Source organism: Nycticebus coucang, chromosome 10 (genome assembly GCF_027406575.1).
Source record: "Nycticebus coucang isolate mNycCou1 chromosome 10, mNycCou1.pri, whole genome shotgun sequence".
NCBI classification, from domain to species: domain Eukaryota; kingdom Metazoa; phylum Chordata; class Mammalia; order Primates; family Lorisidae; genus Nycticebus; species Nycticebus coucang.
In genome coordinates this window covers 11711298-11738506 of record NC_069789.1, presented here as the reverse complement: position 1 = coordinate 11738506, position 27209 = coordinate 11711298, and the positions used below count along the sequence as shown (strand labels likewise).

At 37.1% G+C, this 27209-nt stretch overlaps 1 protein-coding gene across 3 annotated transcripts in view; it reads left to right on the top strand.

Moving 5' to 3' along the window:
• The window catches only part of SDCCAG8 (SHH signaling and ciliogenesis regulator SDCCAG8), a 254616-nt gene that overhangs the window by 795 nt on the left and 226612 nt on the right, over positions 1–27209 (top strand). For 2 of the 3 annotated variants that reach the window (XM_053604357.1, XM_053604356.1), the window contains exons 2-4: positions 9520–9672; positions 10366–10448; positions 21893–22006. In XM_053604357.1, the coding sequence (XP_053460332.1) occupies positions 9520–9672; positions 10366–10448; positions 21893–22006 (350 nt within the window). Of the gene's footprint in view, positions 1–898; positions 971–9519; positions 9673–10365; positions 10449–21892; positions 22007–27209 lie in introns of those variants that run through there. The other variant, XM_053604358.1, reaches the window with a different exon arrangement.

The following is a 27209-nucleotide window of genomic DNA, read 5'->3' as shown; positions in this document are numbered from 1 at the left end:
CCATTTGATTATTATTATTAATCAAGTTATAATTGCAATTATTGAAACCATAATTAATTAATTTTTTAGAGACAGAGTCTCACTTTGTCCCCTCGGTAGAGTGCTGTGGCATCACAGCTCACCAGCAACCTCCAGCTTTTGGGCTTAGGCTATTCTCTTGCCTCAGCCTTTCGAGTAGCTGGGACTATAGGCGCCCTACACAACGCCCGGCTATTTTTTTGTTGCAGTTTGGCTGGGGCCGGGCCGGGGCCAGTTTCCAACCTGCCACCCTAAGACTGCGCCCTACTCACTGAGCCACAGGCAGCGCCCGGAAACCTTATTTAGTTAATTCCAGTATTCTTAGTACAACGCCCTAAGAGTAATTATCTGTTGATGTGTTATTGGCACTTGTAGATGGCTCTGTCATCTTGTACAACATATAATCTCTAGAAATTTTAATTCTGTTACAGTGGAAATGAAGGAATTGTCTACAAGGGTATTGTGAGGACCAAATGAAATAATCCTCATGAAGCAGTGGTTTTTAGACTTTTAAAAATCGATATCTATTATAAAAATATGTTTTATATGGGGCATACGTGTACATATAAACTACAAGAAAAGTTTCACTGAAGAACTTTTATCTACTAAATGAAATATGCTCTATTTTCTATTATGTTTTATTTTCATAACTCTCTAGGTTACGACCATTTAAAGCATTTAGAACATTAAATGAATAATGTTAGTTAAGCATATTAGGTTCTGGGGATGCCATCAGGATAAAGTTCTTGTCCACATGGAGCCTCTGAATTAGTGGGGAAGAAGGACAATAAACAAAATAATTGCAGATTACCGTGATAGAAAATAAGAGTAAAGATCAGTGTTTGGCACATGAGCGCTCATTAAATGCTAACTGCTGTTTAATCTTGTTGCTTTCAGCGAAGTGGAGATTTTTCAAGATTAGAAAAATTATGTTGGCGGCGTCTGTGGCTCAGTGAGTAAGCGCTGGCCCCATATACCGAGGGTGGCGGGTTCGGACTCATCCCTGGCCAAACTGCAACAAAAAAATATCCGGGCGTTGTGGCGGGCGCCTGTAGTCCCAGCTACTCCGGAGGCTGAGGCAAGAGAATCGCTGAAGACCAAGAGCTGGAGGTTGCTGTGAACTGTGATGCTACGGCACTCTACTGAGGGCGATAAAGTGCGACTCTGTCTAAAAAAAAAAAAAAAAGATGCTAATTTGAGGGTTGATTTGTTAAAAAGAAAAAAAAGGAGAAAATTTATCCTCTCATGACTCTAGACTTCCTAAAGGTTATTATTTGTTGTCAGCATCTATCAATATTGTTACAAACTGTCAACATTCTCAGTATTCAGACGGCAGGAGTAAAATAATTGGTCTTAATGAACACCTTCATCATCCTACTGATGATACTTCAAGAATTGTTAGGTACAGAAATAACTTCTAACTTAACATTTGGAAGCAAGAAAAACACTGCATAATGATATTAAGTGATTTTGTTTAATTTTTTAGATAGGTAAACATTTTTGGTTTTTATTGCAAGTTTCTATTAATGCTTCTCTTCCTTTTGAGCCTTTATGTAAAGATTGGAAACTATTTAATATTAGGCATTTTGATGGCTACTTCAAACTAAAGTGATATGTTTAATGCCAGTAGTGCTGCTTGCAGTAATTAGACAATGAAGAGTTTTCATTCAAAGATAATATACTTATTTTATTTTATTTTTAAAATTTTTTTAGAAGTAAGGTCTTGCTTTGCTGCCCAGGATGGAGTGCAGTGGCCGTGATCATAGCCCCCTACAGCTTGAATTCCTGGGCTTAAGGGATCCTCCTGCCATAGCCTCTTGAGTGGCTGGGATTAGAGGCACAAGCCACCATACTCAGCCAAAGATAATACAGTTTTAAATTAATTTAAAATAAAATTTGAGTTTAATGTGATGACAATTTTATCATTTCACCAAGAGCAAACATAGGTATAAAAAACCAAAATTTAGTCATAATTTCAACAATTAATCAAGAAATGGAAGCAGAAATTTTTCATGAGTTTTCAGGACATACTGCTTTTAGTAGCATTTTCATTTTTGTATATTAGCTTATGTAGCAGCATATGGAAGGAAAAAAATAGTATTTACCCTGAACTTGAGTATAATCAGAAATTCTTAACTTCACAAATATAAATTATTAAGAATTATGTTGCTATACAGTCCAATAAAATGCAGTTTATAATTATTTATTTTATTTTGTTTTGCCTATCCATCATTATTCCTACAGAATATTTACCTAGTTCATGTGCTTAATAAAATGCTAATAAACAGTCTTAATTTTTCCTCACCAGTCATTCCTCTAGTTTTTAAATAACTATATATATAAAATCATATCCTTTTATTTATATTCAACCAGGAAGTAGCCTTTAAGAATATAAAATGTTTTTACAATTTTCCATGATAGTACCTCTATTTATAAAATATCGGTTCTTCATTTCTTTACTTTAAATATAATTATTTTTTATTTTTGTAGAGACAGAGTCTTACTTTATTGCCCTCAGTAGAGTGCTATGGTGTCTCAGCTCACAGCAACCTCCAACTCTAAGGCTTACGCAATTCTCTTGCCTCAGCCTCCCCAGTAGCTGGGACTACAGGCACCTGCCACAATGCCTGGTTGTTTTTTTGTTGTTGTTGTTGCAGTTTGGCCAGGGCCGGGTTTGAACCTGCATCCTCAGTATACGGGGCCGGCGCCATACCCACTGAGCCACAGGTGCCACCCAATATATATATTTTTTACATTGTAACATATTAAGAATTTGAAGTTCTAGTGTGAAAACTATGCCATAGTTTACTTTCTCTTAAAACCTGAGTGGAATCTTTGCCGCTCCTTGCCTCTGATAATCATAGGTCAGCCTTGGAAATAGGAAGCCCTTTGCTTCACATTCACCTTTCCTCCTTTCCCTTGTATTTTTCAGTTGTATTTGTTGCTTGACCTCTCTATGGACAGATGTAGCTCGCTTTGGGTTGGGTGTTCTCCTTTTGCAGGATAGTAAAGAGGTTTAATGATTTTCCTATAAAACTAGAGTTCTGGAGAAATACTGGAAGACTTCGTTGCCCCACAGATCTGTAATAATATTCTTACATAGTAAACGGTCTGAAAGTTTCCAGTGTAGTAAAAAGTGGGCATGTGTCAGTTGTGCTGGGAGTCAGAGAGTTTAATTTAGAACTGGAAGTAATTTGGGAGGTCTCCTAGCTGTATAGTTAGGTATTCATTTACTCTATAGATAGCTGTAAGTCAAGATGCATAAAATGGCTGAGAAATATTTGTAACTAGGGAGAATAGCAAATGCCCCTCCTCCAATTTAAATTCAACATATGATTGTATAAAACCTTGAGGAATAAAATAGACTAGTTTGTAGTCAAGAAAGGGTAAGAAAAGCCAGAAGAGATAATTGAGGCTCTGCTTTAAGTTCTGCATAGTTGAACACAGGAATATGTTATTAGAAAGGAGAGAAACTGCTAGAAATGCAGTATTCTAGCTGTAAAAACAGAATCACATCTCATCTATTGCTGCAACGTTGGGTATGGATGCAGCTTTATTAACAGCTTCTATGTACACGATTTACCTGTTCACCTAGTTCCTAGCCACCTTTTGTTGAGTGGACATAAAGAAAAATGAAACAAATTTGTACTATGACAGGAAGACATAATTTATTTTTTATATACAGTTTATGTGCTGGTTTTTTTCTTTTCTTTCAACATTTTGGTGTTTCAGCCACTAGATGTATTTGTGGGGAGCAGTATGATGGAGTCGGGAGAGTATATGGAAGTAGGAGCCAGTTGACTGAACGTACACTTGCTTTGCTGATAACCATCTGTGTAACTTTAGGCAAATTAATAAACTATTCTTGAATTCCTGTTTCTTAATCTATGAATTGAAACATTTGGACTACATGTGAGAATTACTGCCTTTTGAAGCCAAGCAAATGACAAAATATGAGATAAAGTCAGGGGAAGACTCTAGGGAATGGTGAGGCTATGGCCAAACTGGGAAGTTCATCCTTTTTCTACAAACATTTTAATTTAATTTCCTCTCCCTCTTCTCTCCCTTTTTTTCCTTCTCTTTTTCTCCCTTCTTTCCCTCCCTTTCTTCTTCTGAGAAGGGAGACTAGCAAAACATACCCAGAGTATGATTCCCCCCCGCAAGATGCCACCACTCCCTGACCCCTGGATCTATAATATTTCTTCCGTCAATACTACTTAGACCATATGGATGATAAACACTGTGTTTCTATAGTATAGGTATGAAAATAAGGAGTCAAAGTAGGTGCATAGAAAGTGAGAGGGTGACTATGGGAAGAAATATAATCTTGGGTATGGTCCATTTCTTTATAATTGATCTAATTTGAGAAAACCAAAGATAATATCGATTCTGTTTTACTGTATATAATTGGCACATCTGATCCTGCAAAGTGTTCTTCTCTTGCCTGGAAGGGATTCACATCTGCAGATGGGCTGTGTTAATCCCACAGGCCAATAATTTGGTCAGTGTATTAGCCAGCAGTGATATCATCTGGACCTTTGGCAGGCTTAAGAAAACGTGTGTAACTTGAATAAAATTTTTATTTTTCTCACATTTTTCTCCCCAAACTTGTATTTCTTATCTTTTTTCTTTTCTCAAATATTTTCTGAGTTTTTAAATATTCTTTGCTATATACACTATATATATGCACATGCACATATAAAGCTTGGTTTTTTTTTTGCTGATGAAGTTTTAATTGTATTTTTTATTTATTTACTCATATTGCTTTTCTTAGTTATTTTAACTTTCATGGCTTTTTCTTTCACTGGAATAAAAAAGGCAGTACAATTTCCATTTTCCTTTCCTACAACTGATGAGATAAAAGAGGCCAAAGTCAGGAGTTAGCAGCCAGAAAAGAATACAAGTAAATAGTTATCCTGGGAATAATGTAGAACTAAAACTATTGTTCAGTGGTAGGAAAGTCTAAAGGCACTTCACATGTTATTTGCCAGAAAGGGAATGGATTAAATTATTCTCAAACTTTTGAGATATGGAGAATAATTGTATTCTCTCTTGAGATGTTTGTGCTAAGGTTTTCATCTTTTTACTTGGTGATAACTCTTATCAGAGTCCACAGAGAGAGTGGGTAGCTTGAAATGCACTTGTGCACTTGCTAAAGAAGCTTTGGTTTTGGGGGACTGTCATCAAAGCCCAGTGCAGTATTTAAAGGAATGGCCTTAGGACAAAACATTACTTCATGTTTTAGGACTGCAAACAAATGTAAGGTGAATGTGAATTCTGAGCTCTTGCTTGCAAAGGATATAAAACCTATTCCTGATGCCTGGATCAGAAGTGTCCCATTGTGGCAGTGATAGTCTCAGGTTGTGCCCTGCCCACCAACACCATTGTGTCAGAGCAGCTCACTGTCATGTTTGCTTTTCATCAGGAGAAGGCTGAATTTACAATGTAGTAGTGTGGTCAGTGTGATAGCACTGACCCTAGACTGAACACTACTATATGGTTTTATTGAACTAAACCAGCAGTTCTCAAACAGATGTTTTTTCTTCCAGGGAGACATTTTCAGTCCTTATGTTTGGAATAGAGGAGAGTGCTACTGGCATCTAGTAAGTAGAAGCCAGAGGTGTTGCTAAACTTGCTTAACACAGTCCCTTGCAACAGAGAATTATCGGATCCAAAATGTCAATATGCTGAGGTTGAGAAACAGTGACCTAGAAGTAGCAAGGATTTGCTTGTTGGCCCTTGGTCTGTGGGAATCATACTTGAGTGTAATTACATTTAAGGACACACAGATTTTATTTGCTGATGATTCTACTTAACATTCTTCTTCTGGCTGGCTAGGATTACTTCTCTATCTGTGGAAAGTTGACAGGTGCGTGAGTCTTCCTGGGGCCAAAGAAATACCAGGTATATCTCTCCCAGAATGCATGTAGCTAATCTGCTGAATTAGCCACCACCCATATTATCATTAATGATCTTCGACACAGCTCTCTTAAGATGTTTACATTTTTGATCAGATTATTTTTTAGTCCTGGCGCCAACCAATTGAGCACGTTTTCCAGCTGTAAGGATCTTAGGATAGTATTGTCTTTGAGATTTTTTTTTTTTGTGCGTAGTACTTTTAATCTACTTTAATATTGTAATTGATGTTTACAAAGTAGGCCTTGTCTCATTTTGGATTATGCTGTTCTTTATGTTGGTTGTGCTATCTGTTAGCCCCCTAGTAAACAGAGACAGCAATCTTCTGAACTGGGCTAAGGCCTGGTCAAGTGTGGACAGACACATGTTTCTCTTATCTCACTGTGGTTTCATTTTTCTTCTTGTCTACCCTAGTCTAAGCTTGTGTCACGAGCTTGCAGTGCATATCATGTCTCAGCCTAGGGAGGTATGGTTCATTGCATATTTTCTCAGAGACAGCTGGGCACTTCATAGGGAGTGCTCCCCCCTCCCTGTGACCAGGGCAATTCTCTTTCACAACTCCCAGGACAGATGGAGAACGTAGACATTAATAATTCACAGTATGTTTATAAGTGGTGATCCTTCCTAGACTGAGACATACTTGAATTTTGTTCAAAAACATCTTGACATCTTGATGAAGAGAGGCCCAGTGGTGAGCCAAGAGTAGAACGTAGGGAGTAGGAAAACTGGGCTAAGAAAATGAACAAGGCATTTAAATTTGTCAGTGGTGGTCTGCTCAGAAGCCTTTTAAGTGCTCATTGTATTGATTGGTGTTTGCTTAGTGGAATAGAAGAGGTATTATTTACTTGCATTTATGTTCATGTGATCTGTAGGACTAAAAGGTCTGGCTTGTGTTTGTATTCATCATAATTATTCAGTTTGTGGTTGGTGCTGGAGAAAAGACATCAGGATGCATTGTGAAATACCCTCCCTGTTCTCTCAGGAGAGAAGAGAAGATGAGTGGATGAGTGTTCTTTCTGTCTCTTGGTTAGAGACAGATAAAGCTGCGCTCACTTCCCATCCAGTAGGAAATGGTAACTGGAACCTCTTGTCTACTTTCCAGAAGTATAAGGAGCAGATAACTTCATGTGGGGAGTAAGTTCTTAATAAGAATTATGGGGGTTTCAGTTGCAGTGGCTCCAGTTGAAGAGAGCTAGGATTTCATCTGTCTTGAATCATTTGAGTGGCATTATTCCTCAAGATTAACTCTGTTTGTGTGTTACAGTGTATAATTATGCTCCTCTGTATATATTTGGAAGTCACTTAGCATCTTTTGAAATGGAGTATTGAAATGAGTTAAAAATATCACATTCTTAATTTTAGTTTTAGGAGACAGGCAAATTCCTTCTCTTCCTTTCTGACCCTAGCAACTCTGAAGTCAGCAGTTGCAAAAAAACAAACAAAAAATAAACCTTGTGTATCACTTTTCTGTAAGATAGTTGTTGAATTCAATATCTTCGTGTTTTACATATTATTTTCATAGTGCAAGTTAACATTAGTCTTTGAGTGTTATAAATTCTAAAAGATTAAACAAGAATATTAGAAAAGGGGTTAAAAGGTTTCTTAAAATCTTACTATCATCGTAATCTGATGAAAGAACTCTACCCATAGAGATTTTTAACTATGCATTTTTTTTCAGATTTCCTTTTTCCTAATATAGCTTATTAACTTTAACTGAGACTAGTAAATAAATAATTATCCTTCACCTTAAAGTGAAGTCATTTGAGAGTTCTATAGTGCATGCTTTCATATTAGTCAAACCCTCCATTTCCTTTCTAATGGATGCAGTAAAGTTAAATGCTTTAGTTATAGATTAAAGGGCATACATCTAAAGCTCTGTGAACTGAATTTCTTATTAACACTGATTTTTCTTTTCCATTAACAAGTCTCTTAAGAGAATACTAAATCATCAGACAACCATTACTACTCCTTATATTGCTAAAACTAAGATGGTTTTAGACTTTCTTAAATTCATGATGAAGAAGAGGTACCAGGCTTGGTTAGTAATTAGCACCAAATTCATGTCCAGGAAAGATCCGTGTGGAAATATGATTAGTATGCACAAAAATGTAGTGATAAATTCACTGAGTATCTTAGGGTTGAGTAATCGAATTTCACTGTTGAACCCTGACCCGAAAAACCTGTTCTCTTTAGTCTAATCTAGGTAGAAAATGAGTTGCTGTAAGTAAAGGAACTACTGGGTACCCCAAAATCACCCTTAAAGTCATCATACGTAGGGAAAATGGGAAATTATAGCTAAGTGTACCTTTATTTATGAAATATTCATTATAAATGTTAGATATTTTGTAACATAGGTTATTTTTTTCTATAATGTAAGATTTTTTGTTCTGTTCTGAACTTTGAAATAAATGAGTTTAAAAAAAATGGCAACTGTTCTTCCAAGTCCTGTAGAATGTATGTTTTTAAGTACTTGTATGTTTTCAATACATGATTGGTAATGATTCACCTCTCATGCTGTTGCAGTTAGATGCCTTTGGCTCTGGAGTCCTCTGGAGGCTATACACAGCGGTTGGGGTGAAGGGTAGAGGTGGAGTAGAGGTGGCCTTCTCTCCTTCTCCATATAGTCCCAGGGCCTCTCCTTTCCAAATAACCTCTTTCTGTACAGAGTAGAGGAAGTTAGCAGAGTAGCAGACATGTACATAGTGGTTTACAGCTCCTAAGAGCAAGCATTCCATGGGAGAGGGAGCAGAGACTGCCAGTTTTTTCAAAATGAGACCAAGATCTAGCATGGTGTAACTTCCATTGCATTCTATTGGTTAATGGGAGTTCATTAACCAATGAACTTGCTTAATGCAAGCTCACTCAGTTTCACATTAGGAGAGGACAAGGGCTGGGGCTCCTTCAGGGATAAACACTTCATTTTAAACAATTTTTTGTTATGTGTGCTAGTTAGTTTAAGTTTCAATTCTAGGGATGGTCAGTTGTACTAACTAAGAATCTATACATGAGGTGTAGTTAGCCAGTGGTATGAAAAGGCCTGTCATGTACTACAGGGGCTATCACTATAAGCACATCAGCTATTCAGATTTTGATCAATACTAGGCCAGGAAGCTGGATGTCTTGGTGGGGGAGGGGAAGAGTGTCCTGGCCCTAGGGCCAATAAGCCTTCCCTAGGTCAGACCTTGGTGTGACTGGGTCCCTCTTACTGGTTCTGCTCACCCAGCCCAAGGTCTGCAGGTGGGATAGGGGTGTTCTTAGGCACTCAGTGGAAGTAAAGCATTTTCCATGTCAGTGTTTGAGGTGGCTGGTGAGTGGAGCCTGACATTTAATCTTCCTTGCTGGTAGTGCTATATATAGAGAATATCAACCACTGCGGTGACAGGAACCTTAAAGATCATAAAGACTAAACACTAATCCATGAACTTAATCCTCTCTCTTCCTCTGACACATTCCTCAGCAAGTTAGAAACAGAACTCTGCTTTTTTCCCATAAAGTACCAGAAATAATGGATTCTCCTTTAGAGACTGCCTTCTGAGCAGTGTTGATGTGATCACCCTGATTTCCCTGGCCTGGTTGTTGTTGCAGAACGTGCAAATAGAAGCATTCACCAACTGAAAGGTGCCCTGCGAGAAGGTGATGTCTCCACTGGAGAAAATACACCGGATGCTTCTTGTGACGCTGGTGTGGGGAATGAGGACCCTGAGATGGCCTGGCATGAACTGCAACACAGCCATGCTGGTGAGTGGGGATGTCAGTCTTAGTCTGAATGAAGCATGATGAATGATGGCGGCACGTCACCCTCCAGTCTGCTGCTTGGATGTTATTCCTGAAACACAAATCAGATAATGTAATTCCCCTGTTTAATTTTTTTTTCCTTTAACTTCCCAGTGCCTAGCGCCTGAAGTCCAGAATCTTGAATATGAAATAGTATTTCCAAAGATAGCACCAGCCTACCTCCCTAGCCTCATTTTTCTATCCTACTCATCCTAACCATCTGTTAATAAGCCATGTTTTAGTTATTCCAATCTCCTGGCCGTGCTTCTGTGCCTTTACATGTGCAATGCCCTTTAACTGGAATTTTTCTCAACCTTTTCTGCTTGGTGAACTCCTGTTCATCCTTATGGTGTTACCTGCTCTGTGAAAACAGGCATCATGAGGTGCTTCCTCTTCTTGTAGTACTAAGCCTAGCTCTAGATCCACAAGCTTACTTACGGTTCACGTCTCTTATGTCTTTTGCTCACTGCACTCTTAGCTTTAGTCCAGTAGAGATTTTTTTTTTTTTTTGGCTTTGTATTCCCTGTTCAGTAGTACAGTTGTTCACACATAGTGCATGTTTCAACAATTTTTGTTGGAGGGATAGAAAGATGGATGTGTGGTAATAAGCCATGAACCTTGAATAAGGTTAATAAACTCATTGCTTTTGCTCTGCAGTTAATCAGCTCAAAGCTTTGTTGCGCCAACAAGCAACTAAAGAAAATGAGGTATCGCCATCAAGAAGACGGAAAATGTCTTTGGTAAGTATAATACCAACTTTGCAACCTGACAAAGGTGTAGTTTCTTAATTTTGTTTTACTTTACAGTGTCATTTTAGTAGTGTACAGACAAATTATGAGCAGAGACTGCTAATTGTATAAAGCATTAAAAGAAATTCTCTTCTCTCTGATTATTTTAAGAGGAGAGATTTCTATGGTAGAGGGACTGTTGATAATTTTAATTTATCACTTACTTGTAAAATGAGAGCAAGAATGGTTTGGAGAATTTATTTTGCAACTGTTAGAAAATGTGTAAAAGAAACAATATACAGTAGAACCTCTTTAAGCTGACCACCCAAGGGACTGTAACAAATTGGTCAACATATAGAGGTGGTCAACACAGGAACTAGACCTACTGTACTGGTATGTATGTGTGATGCATGTCCAGTCTATGAAAATTAGGCCAACTTGAGGAGGTGATCAGTGTAGGGAAATGGTCAACTATGGAGGTTCTACTATATTTAAAACATGTTTTAGTAATATCTTTTTTAGAAGGTTTTGTCTATATTTCATCAATTTTTAGAAATTACTAAATTATAATTCAAGCCATTCTTTGTAATACTTCTTTATTTTGAATGGGAAAACTTAAGTATATAATGTTGTTCTACATGCTAAATTACATAGTTATAAAATAGTATGACGTATAGGAAGTAATGCTCTATTTCTTCTGAGGCTGCATTTTTATTGCTTTGGAAGAGTATATTATTCCTGATTGAAGCACTTTATATGCTAAAGGCTAAAACAGATGCCATCAAAAGACCTTTGGACCAGGTTTAAATGGCAAAAATAGTAGTCAAGGCCTCAGATCAATCTAGGGTTTGTCACATGTTCTCTAGAAGAATATTGTGCCTATCTCACAGAGTTTTTGCAATAATAAGATCACATACTTAAAATTCTTCAGAAATCTATTAGTATGGTACAAATATAATATGTCATACCAGCAGGAACCACCTTGCATTTTCAATGTGTATGATAGTGGATGACAAAGCTTACAGGTGGAACCATCACTTTCTTTTATTCATCGTTTAAATGCAGTGAAGGTACCCTCATATAATACTTTATTCCAGCATGATGTATACTTTTATGTTTAATTTTCACTTTAGAAAAATGTATTTCATGTACATACTCAATATTTATAGATATAGATTGTAATTTTAATAAGACATTTCATCATTTAATGAATTTAGTGTTGACATCTGGTTTCCAAAATGCTGTTAATCATGCAGTGGGTGGAATGTTTTTAAGTCTGTTAGATGAAGTTGCTCTATCTGTTGACTGCTCAGACTTGTCAGCTTTTCAAAAACTAAACAGTATTTTTTTATTAAATCAAAACTGTATACATTTATGGGGTACAATGTGCTGATTTTATATACAACACGGAATACTTACATCAAACTGATTAACATAATCATCACCTCACTTACTTATTTGTTGTGATAAGACATTTATACTCTACTCTTAATAGTTTGAAATGTACCATTGCATTGTGCACAATAGGTGAGGTCCCGCCAAATACCCTCCTTCTTCCCACCCCGCCCTTTCCTTCCTTCTTTCTGGACTATAGTTGTGTTTTATCATTTGTGAATGTGTAGGTGATATTAGTTTCGTAATAGTATTGAGTACATTGGATACTTTTTTTCCCATTCTTGAGATACTTTACTAAAAAGAATATGTTTCAGTTCCATCCATGTAAACATAAAAGATATAAATTCTCTATCGTTTTTATGGCTGCATAGTATTCCATGGTATACATCTACCACAATTTGTTAATCCATTCATGGGTCAGTGGGCACTTGGGCGGCTTCCATGACTTGGCAATTATGAATTGGGCTGCAATAAAAAAAGCCTGGATCAAATAGAAAAAAAATAATAAAAACCACTTGGGATATAAAAAAAGTTATCAAATGATATTTGATGGTGATATTTGGGAAAAAGATAAAACACCTCAGTTCTCTTCCCAAACCCTTACCCAAATAAATCTACTTCTGATCTCCTTTTCAAAGTTGGGCCTAGGCTGTTTCAAATAGAATGAACTTTAATGGATAAAAGTTGTCCTATGGCTTAAGCAGTCATTTTCTTATATAACATCTCATAAATTTGTCCCAGAAAGGCAAGGTTATTATTTCTCCATCACGTCTCCATTTTATCATCTATTTATCGCCCTTCCTGGTGTTCCCATATTACTGTTATAAGTAGTATTGATAGTTGTAAATAATTGAAAAATACAGGTCCTGCCATTGAAGAGCCATGGTCTCAGAAGGTTTGCAGAATGACCAGAAACAACACAAATGATGGAAACTAGTGATTTCAAACTGTGTGGCCTCAGAAATCCTTTACACTTTTAAAATTATTAAGGACTTCCAAACCTTTTATGTGGGTTACACATATATCTATTGATATATATGTATAGCATAAAAATTAAAACAGAAAATTATAATACACAAGCACACATTCCATTAGTGATGATGTTATTATATATTATGTAAACTCTGGAAAGAGTGAGAATGAAAAGGCTAATACATGAATAATTCAAATTATAAAAACAATTAAATAGGATTGTTACCTGTAGTTCAGCGGCTAGGGTGCCAGCCACATACACCGGAGCTGGTGGGTTCAAAAGCACCCTGGGCCTGCCAAACAACAATGACAATTACAATAAAAAAAATAGCCATCATTGTGGTGGACACCTGTAGTCCCAGCTACTCGGGAGGCTGAAGCAAGAGAATCTCTTAAACCCAATAGTTTGAGGTTGCTGTGAGCTGTGATGCCACGTCACTTTACCAAGGGCAACATAGTAAGACTCTGTCTCAAAAAAAAAAAAAAGTAATAATAATAATAAAAATAAAACAAAAATTAAACAGTGATATTTTGGAGCGTGAATCAATATAGGCAGGAAGACCTTCTTCAAGAGCATTAGTTTAGTACATACAAAGTATGCTTTATGCGAATCTATTTACATGGAGCTCAATAAAAGAGTAGAACTTAGACTCTAAAGGTATACAGCCTCTATGTGATAATTGTAAGCCATAACAATAATTATCTTTTTAAGATTGTTCCCTTAAAATGAATCACAGCCAATATGACGTATCACAAACATTGAGAGTAAAACTGAGGCTTTGTTAAGATGGAAAATATACCTAAGTATTGATTTTTTTTTTATTTTTTTTGGAGTTTTCTTTGGTGATTTATTGGTGCTTATGAGGCAAAGCCACATATCTATAATAGACTCCGCAAGTCCAACATATCCTAAATTGAATGATCAATTTTCCTCCTTATTGTTATTTTTTTTATTTTTTTTTTTATTGTTGGGGATTCATTGAGGGTACAATAAGCCAGGTTACACTGATTGCAATTGTTAGGTAAAGTCCCTCTTGCAATGGTGTCTTGCCCCCATAAAGTGTAACACACACCAAGGCCCCACCCACCTCCCTCCTTCCCTCTTTCTGTCCCCCCCATAACCATAATTGTCATTAATTGTCCTCATATCAAAATTGAGTACATAGGATTCATGCTTCTCCATTCTTGTGATGCTTTACTAAGAATAATGTCTTCCACGTCCATCCAGGTTAATACGAAGGACGTAAAGTCTCCATTTTTTTTAATGGCTGAATAGTATTCCATGGTATACATATACCACAGCTTGTTAATCCATTCCTGGGTTGGTGGGCATTTAGGCTGTTTCCACATTTTGGCGATTGTAAATTGAGCTGCAATAAACAGTCTAGTACAAGTGTCCTTATGATAAAAGGATTTCTTTCCTTCTGGGTAGATGCCCAGTCATGGGATTGCAGGATCAAATGGGAGGTCTAGCTTGAGTGCTTTGAGGTTTCTCCATACTTCCTTCCAGAAAGGTTGTACTAGTTTGCAGTCCCACCAGCAGTGTAAAAGTGTTCCCTTCTCTCCACATCCACGCCAGCATCTGCAGTTTTGAGATTTTGTGATGTGGGCCATTCTCACTGGGGTTAGATGATATCTCAGGGTTGTTTTGATTTGCATTTCTCTAATATCTAGAGATGATGAACATTTTTTCATGTGTTTGTTAGCCATTCGTCTGTCGTCTTTAGAGAAAGTTCTATTCATGTCTCTTGCCCATTGATATAAGGGATTGTTGGCTTTTTTCATGTGGATGAATTTGAGTTCTCTATAGATCCTAGTTATCAAGCTTTTGTCTGATTGAAAAAATGCAAATATCCTTTCCCATTGTGTAGGTTGTCTCTTTGCTTTGGTTATTGTCTCCTTAGCTGTACAGAAGCTTTTCAGTTTAATGAAGTCCTATTTGTTTATTTTTGTTGTTGTTGCAATTGCCATGGCAGTCTTCTTCATGAAGTCTTTCCCCAGGCCAATATCTTCCAGTGTTTTTCCTGTGCTTTCTTGGAGGATTTTTATTGTTTCATGCCTTAAGTTTAAGTCCTTTATCCATCTTGAATCAATTTTTGTGAGTGTGGAAAGGTGTGGGTCCAGTTTCAGTCTTTTACATGTAGACATCCAGTTCTCCCAACACCATTTATTGAATAGTGAGTCTTTCCCCCAAGGTATGTTCTTGTTTGGTTTATCAAAGATTAGATGGTTGTAAAATGTTAGTTTCATTTCTTGGTTTTCAATTCGATTCCAAGTGTCTATGTCTGTGTTTTTGTGCCAGTACCATGCTGTCTTGAGCACTATGGCTTTGTAGTACAGACTAAAATCTGGTATGCTGATGCCCCCAGCTTTATTTTTGTTACAGAGAACTGCCTTAGCTATACGGGGTTTTTTCCGGTTCCATACAAAACGCAGAATCATTTTTTCCAAATCTTGAAAGTACGATGTTGGTATTTTGATAGGAATGGCATTGAATAGGTAGATTGCTTTGGGAAGTATAGACATTTTAACAATGTTGATTCTTCCCATCCATGAGCATGGTATGTTCTTCCATTTGTTAATATCCTCTGCTATTTCCTTTCTGAGGATTTCATAGTTTTCTTTATAGAGGTCCTTCACCTCCTTCGTTAGGTATACTCCTAGGTATTTCATTTTCTTTGAGACTATGGTGAAGGGAGTTGTGTCCTTAATTAGCTTCTCATCTTGACTGTTATTGGTGTACACAAAGGCTACTGACTTGTGGACATTGATTTTATATCTGAAACATTACTGTATTTTTTGATGACTTCTAGGAGTCTTGTGGTTGAGTCTTTGGGGTTCTCTAAGTATAAGATCATGTCGTCAGCAAAGAGGGAGAGTTTGACCTCCTCTGCTCCCATTTGGATTCCCTTTATTTCCTTGTCTTGCCTAATTGTATTGGCTAGAACTTCCAGCGCTACGTTGAATAGTAAAGGTGACAGAGGACAACCTTGTCTGGTTCCAGTTCTAAGAGGAAAAGCTTTGAGTTTTACTCCATTCAGTAAAATATTGGCTGTGGGTTTGTCATAGATAGCTTCAATCAGTTTTAGAAATGTGCCACCTATGCCTATACTCTTCAGTGTTCTAATTAGAAAGGGATGCTGGATTTTATCAAATGCTTTTCTGCATCTATTGAGAGGATCATGTGATCTTTATTTTTGCCTCTGTTAATATGGTGGATAACGTTTATAGACTTGCGTATGTTAAACCAGCCTTGCATCCCTGGGGTGAAGCCTACTTGATCATGATGAATGACTTTTTTGATGATAAGCTGTAATCTATTGGCTAGGATTTTGTTGAGAATTTTTGCATCTATGTTCATGAGTGAGATTGGTCTGAAATTCTCCTTTTTGTTTGGGTCTTTTCCTGGTTTTGGTATCAGGGTGATGTTTGCTTCATAGAATGTGTTGGGGAAGATTCCTTCTTCCTCAATTTTTTGGAATAATTTCTGCAGTACAGGAATAAGCTCTTCCTTGAAGGTTTGATAGAATTCTGGAGTGAAGCCATCTGCACCAGGGCATTTTTTGGTTGGAAGATTTTTTATTGTTTCTTTGATCTCGGTGCTTGAAATTGGTCTGTTCAGGAGCTCTATTTCTTCCTGGCTGAGTCTAGGGAGAGGGTGTGATTCCAAATATTGATCCATTTCTTTCATATTGTCAAATTTCTGGGCATAGAGTTTCTGGTAGTATTCAGAGATGATCTCTTGTATCTCTGTGGGATCAGTTGTTATTTCCCCTTTATCATTTCTGATTGAGGTTACTAGAGATTTTACTTTTCTATTCCTCGTTAGTCTGGCCAATGGTTTATCTATTTTATGTATTTTTTCAAAAAACCAACTCCTTGTTTCATTAATTTTCTGAATGATTCTTTTGTTTTCAATTTCATTGATCTCTGATTTGATTTTGGATATTTCTTTTCTTCTACTGAGTTTAGGCTTAGATTGTTCTTCTTTTTCCAATTCCATAAGATCTCTTGTGAGATTGTTGATGTGCCCTCTTTCTGTTTTTCGAATGTAGGCATCTAAAGCGATGAATTTTCCTCCCAAAACTGCTTTTGCAGTATCCCACAGGTTTTGGTAGCTTGTGTCTTCATTGTTGTTATGCTCAAGGAAGTTAATGATTTCCTTTTTTATTTCTTCCTTCACCCATCTGTTATTCAACAGAAGATTGTTTAGTTTCCATGCCTTTGGGTGGGGTCGAGCATTTTTGTTAGAGTTGAGTTCCACCTTTAGTGCCTTATGGTCTGAGAAGATACAAGGTAAAATTTCAATTCTTTTGATTCTGTTGATATTTGTTTTGTGTCCCAGGATATGATCAATTTTGGAGAATGTTCCATGGGGTGATGAGAAGAATGTATATTCTTTATCTTTGGGATGGAGTGTTCTATATGCGTCTATCAAGCACAGTTGTTCTAGGGTCTCATTTAAATCTCTTATATCCTTGTTTAATTTCTGTTTAGAGGATCTGTCCAGCTCTGTAAGAGGAGTGTTAAGGTCCCCTGTTATTATGGTATTATCAGCTATCATATTGCTCAGACTGAGTAAGGTCTGTTTCAAGAATCTGGGAGCATTTAAATAGGGTGCATAGATATTTAGAATTGAAATGTCTTCTTGTTGTATTTTTCCCTTGACCAATATAAAGTGACCATCTTTGTCTTTTTTGACTTTAGTTGCTTTAAATCCACATGTATCTGAAAATAAGATTGCAACTCCTCTTTTCTTCTGAATTCCATTTGCCTGAAAAATTGTCTTCCAACCCTTGACTCGGAGCTTTAATTTGTCTTTTGAAGCCAGGTGTGTTTCTTGCAGACAGCAAATGGATGGCTTGTGTTTTTTAATCCAGTCAACCAATCTATGTCTCTTCAGTGGGGAATTCAAGCCATTAACATTTATTGAGATAATTGATAAGTGTGGTAGTATTCTGTTCGTCTTATTTTGTGAGAGTCCATTGCTTAGTTTTATCTTTTGCACCAGTGTGGAGGTTTGGTTCTGTCCTTTAATTTCTGAGTTCTTACTTTGCTGCTGATCCATTGTGGTGGTCAGTGTGCAGAACAGGTTGAATATTTCCTGTAGAGCTGGTCTTGTTGTGGCGAATTTCCTCAATGTTTGTATATCCGTAAATGATTTGATTTCTCTATCAATTTTGAAGCTTAGCTTAGCAGGGTACAGAATTCTGGGCTGGAAATTGTTCTGTTTAAGTAGATTAAAGGTAGATGACCATTGTCTTCTTGCTTGGAAAGTTTCATTAGAGAAGTCTGCGGTCACTCTGATGGATTTGCCCCTGTAGGTCAACTGGCGCTTACTCCTGGCAGCTTGCAGAATCTTTTCTTTTGTCTTGACTTTGGACAGGTTCATCACAATGTGTCTTGGAGAAGCTCGGTTAGAGTTGAGGCGACCTTGGGTCCGATAGCCCTCTGAAAGCAGTGTGTCAGAATCTTTGGTGATATTTGGGAAATTTTCTTTTATAATATTCTCTAGTATGGCTTCCATTCCTCTGGGGCATTCTTCTTCCCCTTCTGGAATTCCTATAACTCGTATGTTGGAACGCTTCATAAAGTCTCATAATTCTGACAGTGAACGTTCTGCTTTCTCTCTCTTCTTTTCTGCCTCTTTGACTATCTGAGTTATCTCAAAAACTTTGTCTTCTACCTCTGAAATTCTTTCTTCTGCATGGTCTAACCTGTTGCTGATACTTTCCATTGCATCTTTAAGTTCCCTGATTGACTGTTTCATTTCCTTCAGTTCTGCTATATCCTTTTTATATTCTTCATATCGTTCATCTCTGATTTGATTCTGTTCTTGGATTTCCTTTTGGTTATTTTCCACTTTAGTAGGAGTTCCCTTCATTGTTTCCATCATTTCTTTCATTGTTTTCAACATGTGTATTCTAAATTCCCTTTCTGTCATTCCTAACATTTCTGTATAGGTGGAATCCTCTGCAGTAGCTACCTCATGGTCCCTTGGCGGGGTTGTTCTGGACTGGTTCTTCATGTTGCCTGGAGTTTTCTGCTGATTCTTCCTCATGGGTGATTTCTTTTATCTGTTTCCTTGCCCTAATTTTCCTTTCACTTCCTCTTGCTCTTTAAGTTCTCGTGCCTGTGGACTAAGGGTTACAGGACCAGAAGGGTGAGAAGGTTGAAGAGCAAAAAAGGGATGAAAGAAAGGAGGACCGAGTGATAAGAAAAAAAAAAAGAAAAATAGAGAAAGGAGAGGGGGTGGGTAAAAGGAATATTGACAAAAAGAAGAGAGGCACAGAAAGAGGGAGACAGAGCAGTATAGGTGTACAGTAGGGTACTTTGATACAACCTTAAAAAAAAAACCCACCTTCTCGGGGTGCCCAGTTGGGTGGTTCCCTTGAGGTCAGCAGCTCTTTGCTAACCTGATCAGACACAGTACCCCACCTCCACCAAGTAGAGAGGAAAGACAAAAATGCTATAAATCAAACCAAAACAAGCAAAGAGAAAACTTTATGGGATAAAATCGGCCTGAAAAACCAAATAATAGCGGTAGAAACACTAACAAAAATGAAGTTCTAATTATTGAAATAGGCAGCAATGGGAAATTATAATTAAACTAGAAAAATTGAGAAAGAAAAAGGATCTGTATGGAAAAGGTTGAAGTTAAAAAACAAAACAACAATCCACAACATCAAAATAAACAAAAAAAACAACCAAACCAAAAAAAAAAAAAAAAAAAACATAACCAAAAACAAAGCAGTATGTATATGTTATTGAATATTGTCTGGGCAACACGTGGTCTTCTGGGGTATGAGATGTTAATCACAGTTCTGATACAACTGGAGGCTGCTAGTTTCTCAAACCCCAGCAGGTAGACACCCTAAATCTCTATTCAGCCCACTTAAAAGGCACTTTGAACTTGTTCACTTACTGAGCAGAAGCTTTCTCAGGAAAGTGCTTGTCGCTGGAATCACTGCTGAAGTGGCTATCCACTTACCCCGTGTGTCAAAACTGGTCTCCTTCTGCCCCCAAGGGTTAGGGCTGCAAGGCGGCTCAGACCCCGCCCTTAGGCTACTTGGTCGCTGGGTTACCAGCTCCCACCCAATTCCAGCTCTGGGACCCTGAGGGCGGAGCTTGCCGGGGCAGATCGCTCACAGTGTCTGCCTGTGACCCAGAGCCAAACACTATTAACTCCGTCTGGCTCAGCGGCTCAGACTGGGGCCCTAGACAAAGGCCGAAGTTCTCCGCACTCCCGCTCAGGCTCTCCCAAGGCAGTTCAGCTGAGTGCCAAGTCCAAAGACACCAAAACAGTTCACAGGTAAGGCCTTTCTGGTTTGCAGTCTCGCTGCTACTGAACTTACAGTTGCGGGTGGGTTTAGATGGATTGAACACATGCAACCACTTGCCATTTTTCCACTGTTTTAGTCCTCCTCTTGGGGTCCAGAAGTCTCTCGCTGACTCCTTGTATCCTCTCAGGGGTGATGATAGGCAGATCCCACCAGCCAGAGATGCCTGGAGTCCTATATCCCCAGACTCACGGTGCCCAGATGCAAGGAAGCTGTTACTTGGCTGCCATGTTGCTCCCGGTCCCAGTATTGATTTATTTTAAAAGAGAAATACACAAACTATAATAAGCCCTTCAAGGTATATAAAGATGATTTCATGTGAACATTTTTTCACCCAGTTTTAGCTTGAGTTTTCTTATGTTTCACCTTGACTTTCTCCTGTATACTCATGGTAATAATTTATATTTGTCTATCTTCTAAACCCAAGCTATTGATGTAAAATAATTTACATAATTAATTGATTTCTACTCACCAAAGATAATTCATTTAATTAATGTTACTTTGGTTTTTATATTTCTTAAATATACCAAAAAGCAGAGCTGTATTTAATTATGCTGACATAAAAGATTCATCAGTGTTTGGAACTTCTACTGGGCTAAGAAACAAAATGACTGTAAGACTGTGTTACATCTCACGCTTTCCTCTGGTTTTGTTTAATTGGTTGACCTTCATTTTTCTTTTTCCTGATTTCATCTTTTTTTTTTTTTTTTTTTTTTTTTGTAGAGACAGAGTCTCACTGTACCGCCCTGGGGTAGAGTGCCATGGCATCACACGGCTCACAGCAACCTCTAACTCTTGGGCTTACGCAATTCTCTTGCCTCAGCCTCCCGAGCAGCTGGGATTACAGGCGCCCGCCACAACGCCCGGCTATTTTTCTGTTGCAGTTTGACTGGGGCTGGGTTTGAACCCACCACCCTCGGCACATGGGGCCGGCGCCCTACTCACTGAGCCACAGGCGCCGCCCAGATTTCATCTTTTTTAAAAAATATCATGGTAGGATGTATGAGTATATAAACCATTTTTTGAATATCATTGTGTGGTATATGATTTTATAAACCATTTCAGAAACATTTTAAGGTAAGTTAGGATATGCATTAAATGTCAGCTCCAGGAATGCTCCAGAGCTAGATAGCATTGGCACTTCTCAAGTCTTTTCACTGGACTCCTCAGTGCCTTCCATCTCCGCTTTAGTGCACTACTGGTCTTGGAGGTTCTATGCTCCAGAGCAGCATACTCTTAGACTGCCATGAATACTAGAGTCAAAATAAAAAACTACACTTTGCTAATGTATCTTTTGTGAGATGGAATTTTTCCTCATTGACACATACTTGGCATCAAATACTTTTCTGAAGAATCTGTCCTGTGGGGAGCTGATGTGCAGTTTTGCTAGCACTCTTCTTCCATGGCGGTGCCTTAGAGAATATTGTTCCTTGTATCTGAGCATTACTGAATGAAATGTTGTATTTATAAATAGTTTAAATAGGCTGCTCAATCCAAGTCACTAGTACCACTCCAGCATTGTCCCATTTGCTGTGTGCTTTTTTTCGCTGTTCATTTTTAAAAAATTATATTCACATCCCTAAATCTTGTATATTTGTGGAATTTATAGGGTAGAGAAATAAATACTTTATTAGCTATACTGTGATCTATTCTACGTTTATATCACATCAGTGTTAAATTGAATAAGAAGAAGGTGCCAATTGATTCTTTGCTAAACCAAAGCATGTTTAATTTGTATTTTCGCCTTAGGGGTCATCAGAATATGATGAAACGAGTATGCCTACTGTGCACAACCTTGTTCCTATTATTAATGACCAGTCTCAATATATTCATCATTTAGAGGCAGAAGTCAAGTTCTGCAAGGTAAGTTTCACATTAAGAATTTAAACCTGGGCGGCTCACGCCTGTATTCTTAGCGCTTTGAAGGGCTGAGGAGGGTAAATTCCTGAGCCCAGGAGTTGGTGACCAGCCTGAGCTGGAGCAAGCCCCCATCTCTAAAAATAGCCGGGCATTGTGGTGGGTGCTATAGTCCAGCTACTCGGGAGGCTGAGGCACAAGGATCGCTTGAGCCCAAGAGTTTGAGGTTGCTGTGAGCTATCATGCCATGGCACTCTACCAAGGGAGACAGAGTGACTCTCTCTCTAAAAAAAAGAGAATTTAACCCTAAACGAAAGTCTAATTATACTTTGTATAAAAATTTGCTGTTATTAGCCTTCAGGTTTGTAGCAATACATTGACAGTTGGTACTGTAGTATGATTGAGAGACTGATGTTCTACGCAACTTGTCAGATGATACTCTGGACCATGCCATTTCTGACTGCTTGATTTCCCAATAGCCCATTACTACAAATCAGACAAATAAGTTTGTGAACTCATCCTAGAAAAAGTGCTACATACCTCACTGCTGAATATCACTATGGTCCCAGATGACCAAGGGAGTACATTGAAAGTGATCATACTGGTATTTAGCAATAAAGTATATAGCACTTTTTCTAGGATGAGTTGTGAATTTCATTGTTAAACCACACATGTCTAATAATTTTATAATATGCTCTCATATTTTAGAATTGGTTCTTCCTACCTCATTTACTTTAGCCCAGTGTATGGCAAATACTTTGGAATACAAATAGCAATCATTCTCTCACACTTGTTAACCTTTGGAGCTGCGGTGGAATTATCAGGGATTCTAAACTACAAGACCAGATCTCCATGTTCAGAATTAAAGCTATGACCTTGGCTTTCAATGATTAGAATGATTCAAAGAATGGATCAAGAAACCAAATACAGGCTTGGCCCGATAGCACAGTAGTTTTGGTGCCAGCCACATATGCTGAGGCTAGTGGGTTTGACCCCAGCCCAGGCCAGCTAAACAATGACAACTGCAACAAAAAAATTGCCAGGCATTATGGTGGGTGCCTATAGTCCCAGCTACTTGAGAGGCAGAGGCAAGAGAATCACTTAAGCCCAAGAAAACAAATACATCACCTATAGCTTGTGATACTGGAGGTTATATGCTCATTTATATGCAGCTTACTAATGTCATTAATGCTATTTGCGCCTTTCTTCCTTCCCAAAGTATGTCAGTATTTGTCTCTCCCTCCCTCCCTTCCTTCCTTCCCAGTATCAGTATATGAGATCATGTGATACTTTTATAGGGATTACTGATATCTTTTGCATCATATATTGTATTTTTAATATTGTGAGTACTCTTTTAAGGTACAAGGCTAGTACATAACTTAAGGACCCTTTAGATGTTTTACCTTTATTTTATAAGAGAGTTCCTGATCTTAACTTGTAGTTTTCAGTTCCTGAGTTAATTTACAGTTTTCTGGTTTTCTTACAAGCTACAGTTATTAATATACAGGTATTTTTATCAGAAAGTTGAAATAATACCCTAGAAACCATTCCATTAACAAGAATCTACTAGTCCCTAAGATGTTGTGGGTAAAACTTAAAAGATATATATAATAACTTTACAATCTGATTGAGAAGATAGAACTATTACCTATGAGCAGAACAATGGAGAATACAGTGGAGGCCTTTATCTCATGGTATAAACTATAATTATAATAAGAGGAGAAGTTTATGGAAGAGTCCTTGGGGAAGTTTTTTGGGAAAGGAAGATCTAAAACCAGTCTTAAAGGAATAGGATCATTTAGATCAGTAGGAGGGAGATGAGTTTTGTAAAGAGAACAGCAACAATGAAGTATTCAAGGTAAGTATGGTTTGTTTAGGGGAGGGGCATAGGGCATTTATTTTGTTTTACTGCACTAGTAAATGTCTTGTAGAAATAATGAGAATAATTCTGAACTGGTAAAATGGAAGATTATAGAAGCTTGAATGTCAAAAGGAATATAAATTTATACATTTTACCAAGAGAGGAATGGAATGAAAGTAATAGTTAAGCAGCTTAGAAAGATTTTATTTAATTGATAGACTTTATTTTTATATCTGTTTTACGTTTATAGAAAGATTGAATGGAAAATACATAAAGTTCCCATATATTTCTCTCAGTTGCTTCTCCCACCCCATAGTTTCCCTTGTTACTAACATGTTGTTAATAACATTAGCTACAATTGATGAACCAATATTATTACATTATTATCCTCCAGTTTACCTTACCTGTATTAGATTATTATAATCTAAATCCCCCAGTTTACATTAGATTAGATGGTTTATGTTGAACATTCTGTGAATTTTGAGGAACGTTTAGTGACATCTATCCACCGTTACAGTTATCAACAGAGTAGTTGCACTGCCCTAACCATCCCCTGGGCTCTACCTATTCATTGCTGTTCCCCCAAGAACCTGGCAACCCCTGATATTTTTACTGTCACTATAGTTTTATCTTTTCCAGAATGTCATATAGTTGGAATCATACACTATGTAGCCTTTTTATACTGCTTCTTTTACTTAGTAATATGAATTTAATGCTTCTCCATGTCTTTTTATAATTTGATGACTCATTTCTTTTTATTTATTTATTTGTTACTGAAGAATATTACATTGTATGGATATACGTTGTTTATCCAAAACTAAGCTTGATAAACACCTATTGAAGGATATTTTGATTACTTCGAAGATTTAGAAATTATGAGTAAAGCTGCTGTATCAGTTTTTGTTTTTACCCATTTGGGTAAATACAAAGAAGCTTCATTGTCGAATCATATGGTAAGAGTCCATTTAACTTTGTAAGAAACTACCTATTTTCTAAAATGATTGTACCATTCTGCATTTCCACTGCTGATGAATGAGAACTCCTGATACTCCATATCCTTGTCAACATTTGTGTTGTGTTTTAGACTTTTGCCATTCTAGTAGATGTATAGTGGGATCTCATTGTTGTTTTAGTTTCAATTCCCTGATGACATGCGATGCTGAGCATCTTTTCATGTGCTAATATTCCATCTATATATATATTTTTTCTTTGGTGAGGTGTCTATTTAGGTCTTTTACCTATTTTTTAAATCAGGCTGTTCATTTTTTTATTGTTGAACTGTAGAATTACTTGTACGTTTTGGATACTACTCCTTTATCAAATAGGTCTTTTGCAAATATTTTCTCCCAGTCTGTGACTTGCCTTTTGATTCTCTTAATAGTATTTTCCACAAAGCAGAAATTTTCAATTTTAATTAAGTTTAGCCTATCAGTTTTTTTTTTTCTTCGTAGATGGTACTTTTTATAATGGATCTAAAAAGCCATTACCAAACCCAAGGCCACCTGTATTTTCTCCTTTCTTCTTCTGGGTACTTTAAAATTTTGTATTTTACATTTAGCTCTATGTTCCACTTTGAGTTAATTTTTGTGTAAGGTGTAAGATTTGGTGTAGGTTTTTTTTTTTTTCATGTGGATGTTCAGTTGTTTCAGCACCATTTCTTGGAAAGACTATCTCCATGGAATTGCCTTTGATCCTTTGTCAAAGGTTAGCTGATGTTTGTGTGGGTCTATTTTGGAGCTGTCCTATTTACTCATTTGTCTGTTCTTTGGCCAGAATAATACTATCTTCATTACTGTAGCTTTGTATTAAGGCTTGAAGTCGGGTAGTATCAGTACTCCAATTTTGTTCTTTTCTTTCAACATTTTGATAGGCATTCTGGCCTCTTGTCTCTCCATATAACTTTAGAATCAGACTATTGATACCATAAAAATAGGATTTTGATTGGAATTGGATTGAATCTATAGATCAATTTGTGAAGAACTGACATTTTGACAATATTGAGTCTTCTTATCCATGTACATGTGATATCCCTACATTTATTTATAGTTTTGATTTCTTTGTTCATAGTTTTCTGCAAACAAATCTACATATTTTGTGATATTTATACCTAAATATTTCATTTTTGTGTGTAAATGAAAAGTATTGTTTTTAATTTCAAATTTCAGTTATTGTCAATGTAGAGGAAAATAATTGAGTTTGTATATTAGCTTTGGGTTCTGCAACTTTGCTCTATGTCACTTTTTAGTTCTAGCATTTTTTTTTATTGATTCTTTAATATTTTCTTCATAGACCATCATGTCATCTGTAAACAAAGTTCATTTTATTTCTCCCTTCCCAGTATTTGTAGCTTTTCTTTTTTTGTTTTATTGCTTTAGCTAAGATTTCCAGAATGATATTAAATAAATGTGAGAGGGGGCATCATTGCCTTGTTTCTGTCCTTAGTGGGATTAACGAAAGGTTATCTGTAGATGTTATATATCAAGTTAAGGATGTTTTCTCTATTCCCAGTTTGCTAACAGTACAGATGATTGTCAATTTATTTATTTATTTATTTTTTATTACTATTAAATCATAGCTGTGTACATTAATGCGATCATGGGGCACCATACACTGGTTTTATAGACCGTTTAACACATTTTTATCACACTGGTTAAAATAGCCTTCCTGGCATTCTCTTAGTTATTGTTTTAAGGCAATTATATTCTACATTTACTAAGTTTCACATGTACCCTTGTAAGATGCACTGCAGGTGTAATCCCTCCAATCACCCTCCCTCTGCCCATTGTTCCCCCTCCCTTCCCATCCTTACCCCCTTCCCCATATTCTTAGGTTATAACTGGGTTATAGCTTTCATATGAAAGCCATAAATTAGTTTCCTAGTAGGCCTGAGTACATTGGATACTTTTCCTTCCATTCTTGAGATACTTTACTAAGAAGAATATGAGGTAAAGTCTCCATCTTTCTTTAAGGCTGCATAATATTCCGTGGTGTACATATACCACTACTTATTAATCCATTCGTGGATCCATGGGTACTTGGGCTTTTTCCATGACTTAGCAATTGTGAATTGGGCTGCAATAAACATTCTGGTACAAATATCTTTGTTATAATGTGATTTTTGGTCTTCTGGGTATATACCTAGTAGAGGAATTATAGGATTGAATGGCAGATCTATTTTTAGATCTCTAAGTGTTCTCCAAACTTCTTTCCAAAAGGAATGTATTAATTTGCATTCCCACCAGCAGTGTAGAAGTGTTCCCTTTTCTCCACATTCACACCAACATCTCTGGTCTTGGGATTGTGTGATATGGGCTAATCTTACTGGAGTTAGATGATATCTCAAAGTAG